Source organism: Erigeron canadensis, chromosome 4, assembly GCF_010389155.1.
Source record: "Erigeron canadensis isolate Cc75 chromosome 4, C_canadensis_v1, whole genome shotgun sequence".
NCBI lineage: Eukaryota > Viridiplantae > Streptophyta > Magnoliopsida > Asterales > Asteraceae > Erigeron > Erigeron canadensis.
In genome coordinates, this window is record NC_057764.1 from 22,019,209 (window position 1) to 22,028,283 (window position 9,075).

Below are 9,075 nucleotides of genomic sequence, written 5' to 3' on the forward strand. Positions count from 1 at the left end.
GCGAGCAAATGATCTACACCTTTAAAAAAATATATTTTTTGGATGTAATAACTTTATTCTTTTATTTTGGATGTAAATATGAAACATCCCTATTTACCTATCCACAAATTAATGAAGATTAAAATATTTAAGTTTTTTCAAGTTTTTATAAAATATTCAAAAACATGTAAATCTGATTGGAGACGGTATACTTTTAACTTTATTTAAGATTCATAATTTCATATAGTCACTACAAACAATATTGCATTTGTCCACACTTTTAATTGAGTGTGAATAAATTAAAAATTTTGTCACGCTTTTTTGTATGTAAAATTATATAGAAATAAAAGTGTGTATAAATTCCCCACACTAAAAAGTGTGTAAGTGTGAACTTTCATAATTATTTTGTAACACCTAATTTTTGTCCAAAAATTAGGTGTTACAAAATAATTATAAAAGTTCACACTACAAAATATTAACTTTTAATTCTACACACTTTTTAGTGTGGAGAAATTTCTACACAATTCTATATATTTGTACACATAACAAAACGTGACAAAATTTTAATTTGTTCACATTAATTAAAAACGTGAACAAATACAATATAATTTGTAGTGAGTATTTACAATCTTATTAAACATAAGACTTTGTAATCTATATCGATTCTTTACGATGATGTCAATACATCACTTTCCCATAAACTAAGTATTTTTATGCAACTTGGTTTCTAAACAAAGAATAGGTAACAAATTTTTGGAGTTATCATGACAACTAGCAATAATTTTTTTATATTATTTATATTTTATCCTCAACAAAAGTCAATAATGTGTTGGCCGTTCTTTTGGGTGTTATACGCGCATTTGATTTATTCGTTTTCACTTTTCTAGTTTGTTTTTTTATTAAAATTATAATAATAAAATAAATTAATAGATTTTATTATAATAAAATAAATTAATCAACACACAAAGCATATATATATACACATACACATCAATATCATCATATTCTTTGCCGCTTAACTCGACTCATTATCATCATCTTCAAACAAATAAAACCCTAAAAAGCTTTCAAATTTACTTTTTTTATTCAAAACCCACATCATAAATTAATCCAAAACTAAATTTTATTAACACCCATTAAAAAAAAAAAATCAAATTTAAGCATAAAAAAGTTTAAAAAAATATAAATAATGGAGGGAAAGGGGAATGTGAGGTTTACATTAGGCAGGCAGTCATCAAAGGCACCCGAATCGGGTTCGGGCTCGGAATCGGATGATGGGATGGAGGAAATTGATCCAAGGGTTAGATTGATGTTTTACTGCAGTGAAAATGATTTGGAAGGGATAAAAAAGTTGTTGGAAGTAAAAACAGATGTGAATTTTAAAGATATTGATAATAGAACAGCTTTACATGTTGCTGCTTGTCATGGTTTTAGAGATGTAGCTGAATTGTTGTTAAATGCTGGTGCTGAGATTGATCATCCGGATAAGTGGGGCAGCACGGTATGCTTTTCGGGTCCTTTTTATCGGTTTAGTTGTGTTTTTACTTGTTTTATTGATGATATGTGTTATCTTGTTGCTAAGTATTGCTGTTTTTTATATCGTTTTTATTGTTTCTTTGTTGTTTGTGGTTTCTATTGTTATGATAGTGGGAATTGGGAGGTAATTTATTTAAGAAGAAAGTTTTAGGATTTTCAGGAGAAAAAAAAAAAGAAAGTTTCTTAATTTTAATGTCAAAGTTAGAAAAAAATTGGCCATCAGCATCAGCTACCGGTGGTGCCAGGTTGCGGTTAGGTAGTGGCACTGTACAGTTAAGAAAGACTTGATCTCAGATGATCCTACTTGCCAAGTTAAAATAATATTTGAATTATATTTTGTTAATTAAGATTGAAGAAGAAACAAACTTGATTTGGTATATAAAGCTAGGTTTAAGTTAAGCGAAAAGACGCAAAGAAATATGCAAAACAACAAAGCTAAGTATCTACAAGTTGATTTTTTGTATATTAAAACAAAGTTGAATGAGACACAGATGGTGACTTTAAAATAACGATGAGTGGTTATCCTTTCTTTACCTGTTCCTTAAGATAGGAACCTCCCATTGAATTATAAAAATGTGTGTTGCTTGATTGTATAAGTCTGGAAAAATGGCAATGTGTTGTAATCAACCTGTTGCGGGTATTATCAATCTTTATTTAGAGATTTGTTGGTTTTACATATGTTTGGAAGCTAAATATTTGGCCACCTCAAGGGATTCTTGTATATTGCATAATAGTTTTTGCGTAAGATTCTTTTTCCAAAATATTACAAGACTACATTAAGGGACCCATAGGCCACATCTTCCTTGGTGATGACATATATCTAAAATATTTTTTGTCAAATGAATTGCTTTAATGGTGTCATTAGGAAAACAATATACAAAATGCAAACCCATGATGATCAAACACAGTTTTAGGCCGAGTAAAGAATCGAGATAAGCCAGTAGATATGACACAAGTTAGTTTATAATCCGAGGGTAGGAAAAGAGACGAAATGCATAAGGTACAAGTTGAGTAAGATATAACAGAGCAAATAAAGCAAGGAAACAACTTTTTGCAGAATAAAAGGAAAAATCAAGGGCAGGTAGACAGAAAGCAGCTACTAGCCGCCTAAAAACTTGTCGCCCTCAGCTCCAAATGTATGAATATGGTTTTTTTGGACTGTTGTGGTCAAGTTGGTTGTATTTTAGATCCAAAGTCACACCACTATATATGTACATCTGAACTATTAAACTGGTGTTGTGTTTCTTGAAATATATACAACTTATAGGCTCGGTGCAAGTATTCAGACTACAAATCAAAATAAAATTCTACTAGTTAAAATATTATAGATGGCATGTTTACGATCTAAACATATCTAATTTTGTAAAGGAGGCAGCTACATTTTTCAAGTAGATGCCATGTTCTTCATTATTTATCGTATAAGTTATATACGGAAATGACGCCTTGTTAAATGTCGTATGTAGATGGCTTCATGTTATTTAACTACATAGTACTTACATATTTAATTTATAGAAACAGAGCACCACATAGTATGATAGTAGGGAAAATGGCATAAAAAGGTCCTCTATTTTGAGCCATATTCACTCTAAGGTACAATACTTTTTGGTTGCATTTCAAAGTTGTATTGGTTTGGTTTTCAATCCAAACCAGCCTATTAGTTTTTCCCAAACCTCATTTTTAATGAGCTAGTAACCACAATGTTGAAATTTTCTTACGTGGAACAAAATAATAGTTTGTTGTGTCACTAAAATTGGAACAAACTTTATTTTTGCTCCCCAATTTTGGGGGAAATCAATACTAGGTGAAAATAGTTCCTTTTTTTACCAATTTAATTGACAAAATTAACTAATGAGTTTAATCATGTAAAAAGTTTATAGTAATGGAGTTTGCTTGCTCATTAAGAGTCTGGGAAATATTAATTGGCTGGTTTGGGAAAAAAGTCCTGAATTGACAACCAAACTAATATAAGACCTTCGAATTGCAATCGAAAATTTAGAGGAGCAGAGTACTTTTTTATGCCATTTACTCCACATAGTAATTTTTGATGATCAAAATATAGAATAGGCACTACTGAATAGCTTAGAACCCTTTGCTTGCTTGAGACCCTCTGTTTACAGCTGTTATTTTGTTCATTTTTGGGGTTTCAAAGACCATATACATTTTCAGTAGCTAGTAGAACCTGGCACAAATATAAAATAAATAGAGTTACTTACCTATGCATGTCGGATCATCATTAGAATTTTGAAATGGGTGATTATAAAAACTAACCATGGTGTATGTATAGGCGTATAGCTTCAATATTTTTTGTATTAACGATTACATAATGCATTCTCATCACTTATGTACACAAGTTTCCGATACATAGAAAAAAATTAGTGAAGTCATACTTCCAAAGGGAAGATAATACTGAATAGTTTCACACTTTTTAAAAACTTTTTGTTGGGTGTGGTTGTCTTCGCAATTTAATATTCTGACGTTGCTTACTTGCTTTAACAGCCCCTTGCAGACGCAATCCATTATAAAAATCATGATGTGGTCAAACTTTTGGAGAAACATGGTGCCAAACATTTGGTAACGTTTTTATTTTGTGTCATGATAACTTCTTGTTTCTTGCTTTTTTGGCCTGCTAAAAGTTTCTTGTGCTGATTTCTGATTTAATGATTCAAATTCGTAGACAGCTCCCATGCATGTCAAAAATGCCCGTGAAATTCCAGAATATGAAATAGATCCCAAGGAACTTGATTTCACAAACAGCGTTGACATCACTAACGTAAATCATCTATCTTTCAGTAAATTCCTTTTTGTGTTTGTAATTTTTATAGTTCCTTTTTCTATTTTACTTCTGTTTTATATATTATAAAATTTTTCAGGGAACCTTCACCATGGCTTCATGGCGTGGAACACAAGTTGCTGTTAAAAAGCTTGGGGACGAACTTTTTGTTGACGAGGACAAAGTGTGAGTCGTTTATGAACAATCTTTTTTCTGTACTTCTTCTGTTAGACTGTGCCTTTTCTGTTTTTAATTTTTTGGTATTTTTGCAGGACGGCTTTTAGGGATGAACTTGAATTACTTCAAAAAATACGACACCCAAATGTGGTTCAGTTTCTTGGTGCTGTAACTCAAAGTAGTCCAATGATGATTGTGGTAGAATATTTACCTAAGGTGAGCATTTCTACATTTATTACTCATGGTTAATCGTTTAGCTGGATTGTAAGCTACATGCCTTTACATTGTTTTAGGGCGATCTTAGGGCGTATTTGAAAAGAAAAGGAGCACTAAAGCCATTAACTGCTTTGAAATATGCCATGGATATTGCCAGGTACTTGGTTTTCCCATGTTTGCAGAATATTAATTATTAATTTGATTTATTACTGTGACTTCAACTGTTTATAGAATATAACTGGATTCCGGCTAATTGTGTAGAGGGATGAGTTATTTGCATGAGAATAAGCCAGAACCAATCATTCACAGAGATCTTGAACCTTCGTAAGTATCAATATCAGACAATTGAATTATTTTGCATTGTGTAGTAAGTACGTATCCTCATTATCATTGTTAAATTCGTTCTCATATCTTGCGAATAAAAAAACAGAAATATTTTGCGCGATGATTCTGGGCATCTGAAAGTTGCAGACTTTGGAGTCAGTGAGCTGCTAAAAGGGGCAAATGCAGCAAAACATAAAAAGCTGATGACCTTTCAAGATACTACTTGTGAGTGTTGTCTGCAGATGTTATTTAATTTTTTGGTAATGAATTAGTGTGTCTATCATTTAGTTTCTTATCACGAATTGATTCCCGAGTCTGTTGATTTGGTTATGCGCCACAGCAGGCCGCTATGTTGCTCCAGAGGTGTTCAGGAATGAAGATTATGATACGAAAGTCGATGTTTTCTCATTTGCTTTAATTTTGCAAGAGGTATGGCAAACCACAGATCATACTTTAATATCCAAGCATTAAAATATTGGCCCTGGAATGAAAATGAGGTAGTTGATGCATAACGTAATTTAGTATATTAAATCCAGTTAATGACTCAGTCCAATATCTGACTTTTTATATAGATGTGATGATTTGATTTATCTAATTAAATAAGTTAAGCAGTTATTTTAATATCCTATTGAGGAACTAAAGAGATGGAAATGTTATCCATGTACTTGTAATGAGTTGATCTGGGTTATATATATCCTCTAATAGGTCAAATGGATAAAAATAACATATGCAGCTAAATGGAATGTTTCAAATTTCTCAAATATAAGAGTTTTTATTATATTAGGTATCTATATTATTTATATATTAATTCATCGGAAATTTTAATTATGTATGGTATCTAAAAAGTAGATTTTTTAAAGATAGATTTAAAAGGACACATATCGCTTAAATAAAAGACCACATGTCGATCAAAGAAAGCTTCAATCCTTTTTTGGTTTATTGATAGATTGAGAGAGTATACCAAGATATATTATTTATGATTAGTTAAGTAGCGTGCTTCATATACCAGGTCTCCAGTGACTAATTATCTGTTTTGTCATTTTGTATAGATGATTGAAGGCTGCCAACCTTTTGTTAAAGCTAACGGAGGTGATGTCCCTAAAATGTACGCTACAAAAGAACGTCCTCCGTTTAATGCTCCATCGAAAAGTTACCCTCATGGTCTTAGAGGGTACGTACTAATATAACATAAAGCATTATTTGACATTTATGTTTTTTATGTACTTTTTATGAATATAGTTACCTGTTGGTCACCCATATATGATGGCCATTGGCTGTCTGACCGTCAGACTCTGACCTTCTGTTCACTTGCAACTGCTGGTTATTGAGTGTCCTCAAAAGGGGCTTTAGGCGGCAGTTACAGCCAATGCTAAAAGCTATCTCTAAGGTGGCCTAGTGGTTAGGCTGCCTGAAGGTAAGGAGATACGGATTATATGGCCAGGGAGAAGTTCGGAAATTGCCACCGGAATACAGGTTAGGTCAGGTACATTAGAATCGAATGGTTGATTCTCTTCGGGTAACACTATCAGGGATCTTTCTTCGTTACTTGTTTTCTTATAGCCAATGGCTTCCTAAGTTGACATGCATAGCTATTGTGTTAAGGCGGCTATTATAGCTATATATGAGGTCAACCAGAAAATTCCTGTGAATGGTTCCCTTTTGTTGCTTGTAAAGCTGATGTCAAGCCTAGTCTAGACTTGGTTAAGCCCAAATGTTTCATATTATTCTAGTTATCTAGTATTTGATTGAAAGCCTGGTTAGGCACTTAGGCCAGGTACCGTTCTAAAGGTCTGGTCTTTTGAGTCTAAAATGCCAAAAGAATCTTTTTCTAGGGAATGTATTAGTAGTCTTTTTGATATCCACATGCTATGAATCTGTTTTATGGGTAAATTTGTTTAATACCTAGTATAAACTCCTGTGTGCTTTTATATGATTTATAAAATTATTTTTGAGGTATTTTTCATTTTTTTCTAGATAATGTTATGTTTTTCTAAAGCTTTTTGAATATCTTGTTTCGATTAGAAATTATTTTGTAACTATTATTTAAATTTCATATATCGGTAATTAATATTTCACAGAAATCAAGTAAAAAACAGAACAGCATAGGATTGCTGGGCTTATGACCATACTTGTAGTAGAGCTGAGCTATTTTAAAGCCAAATGCAGACCTGGTTATGCCTGGTCACAGATAGTGGATTTGTTTCTGTCGTTTGTTGAATCTTTTTCACGGCTCGATAGATAATTTGATAAGCCGATGATTTTTTTTTGTGTTCCTCCTTTGTGAGGAGACACCCCTTCTCCCGAAGTTACAGGGCTATTTTGCCGAGTTCCTTAGAGAGAGTTGTCTCGCGCCCCTAGGTATTCTCTACCTACCCCCCTGTGTCAGTTTCGGACTTTCGGGTACAGGTTCCCTTTTGTTGAAGGCCGTTTGAGCTTTTCCTGCCTTTCAACAGAAGCTCAAAATTGGACACAATGGTCATCTTTCATCCCTTAGTCATTATAAAATAGAACAGTTCTTAATGGTCTCTTTGCACTGAGTGAATCTATAAGGTTAAAACTATAATTCTGCACCCATATTTTGAGAATTACATTCCATAGGCTACAACATCTATATAGCGGTTCGTTGTTTGTATCTGTTTGATGTCATGAGGATATATCATTAAAGTGTGGTTTTAGGTCTCATGATCTCATCTCTTTCTTCTGCTAAAACAGGTTGATTGAAGAGTGCTGGCACGAAAATCCAGCCAAGAGACCACCATTCAGACAGATAATCGTTCGTTTGGAATCAATCTACAATGCTGTAAACCATCAAAAGCGTTGGAAGGTCTCTGTTTTCCCCCCTCTCTATGGGCATGTGTGTTGTTTTTAGTAATTGTGGCCTTTTCAACACATTGATAGGTCCCAAGTTTGTCTTCATGGTGTCAAGTGGTACATTTTAAAACCTACCATGTGGAAGGAGTCAAAGAGGTCGATTGTCACATAAAGTGTGTCAATCTGCATTTGATCTTTTGAATCGTGTTAGTTTCAAATCTTGATTGTCTTTGCAATAGTTTTGTTTCTCTGAAAAGCTTGATATGGTGATTAAATTTTAATGCTCAAGAAAGGAAAATAAAAAATGTGTTTGTTGGTCATCCTTGCCTGACTTCACTTGGTTTGACTTGTACCTAAATTTGAAAAAAAAAAAAAAACAAATTTGACCTGTTACCACCAAACCAAACCGGCCTACTTGCCTGAACTGCCAATGTGAAGTGTCAAATTTTAGAATTTGAAAAGAGTGTGGATCTAACTTATGGTTTCCGGATTATATGCTTCATAACATGTGTTTGATGTGTATATTGTTACTTTGTTAGTTATTTGTAAACTCATGAAGTTTTGGTTTCTGATTCAGGTCCAGCCATTCAGATGTTTTGGACTGATTCAGATGTGCAAGGCAGAGGATTCAGATAGAAGTAGCCACAACCATTCATCTCGTATCTAGACGATCTGGCTTTAGCCTTTAGAAAATGTCTATATCATTCTTTACATTGCTTAGGATTTTGGTGTTTGGTAGCTATGTTCCATATATTGCTTAAAGAAATAGCACACCATGCATTTAAGTTTGATTTATTAAAATTTATTCCGAATAAGATGTTACCCATATTTTTCATTTTTCATTGTTATTTTATTTTCTAGTTGCGAAGTCACATTGACTAAACACTTTGCTTGAAGATAAGCATTAACTTGTTGTAACTGATTGAAATTGTGTAATGTATGTTATAAGTATTCTTATAGCTATAATTATTGCTTGGGACTATATACAGTCATCATCCTATCGTAAGTACTTTTTGCTTGAATTCCTTTTTATATTAGAAATTCTTATATTAGAAATTCTAAAATAAAATGAAATTCTAATTTATAATGATCAGATCTTTTTGTAAAGTGCAATTTGTGTGGAAGGAATGCTAAACTCATGCCAAAAATTTTTAATGTAAAATCACTAAACTTTCTTGAAAGCTCGGTTTCATTAAACAGGACAACGGATGTGATGTAATGTTATATTGAGCCATAGAGGTATGTGACAAGGGGAGTGATAA

At 32.7% G+C, this 9,075-nt stretch overlaps 1 protein-coding gene across 2 annotated transcripts; it reads left to right on the forward strand.

Moving 5' to 3' along the window:
• Positions 1-985: 985 nt before the first annotated feature.
• Positions 986-8,795, forward strand: LOC122595661 (integrin-linked protein kinase 1-like). Of its 2 annotated transcripts, none has more exons than XM_043768075.1 (12): positions 986-1,480; positions 4,012-4,086; positions 4,190-4,285; positions 4,386-4,471; positions 4,558-4,678; positions 4,756-4,835; positions 4,940-5,002; positions 5,109-5,227; positions 5,343-5,431; positions 6,052-6,173; positions 7,715-7,826; positions 8,391-8,795. In XM_043768075.1, exons 1-12 carry the CDS (start codon positions 1,169-1,171, stop codon positions 8,478-8,480), a joined length of 1,365 nt encoding a protein of 454 aa, XP_043624010.1. In that variant the 5' UTR covers positions 986-1,168; the 3' UTR covers positions 8,481-8,795. The 2 variants fall into 2 exon arrangements, with proteins under 2 accessions (XP_043624010.1, XP_043624011.1); XM_043768076.1 differs by having other exon boundaries at positions 5,346-5,431.
• The last annotated feature ends 280 nt before the right edge of the window (positions 8,796-9,075 follow it).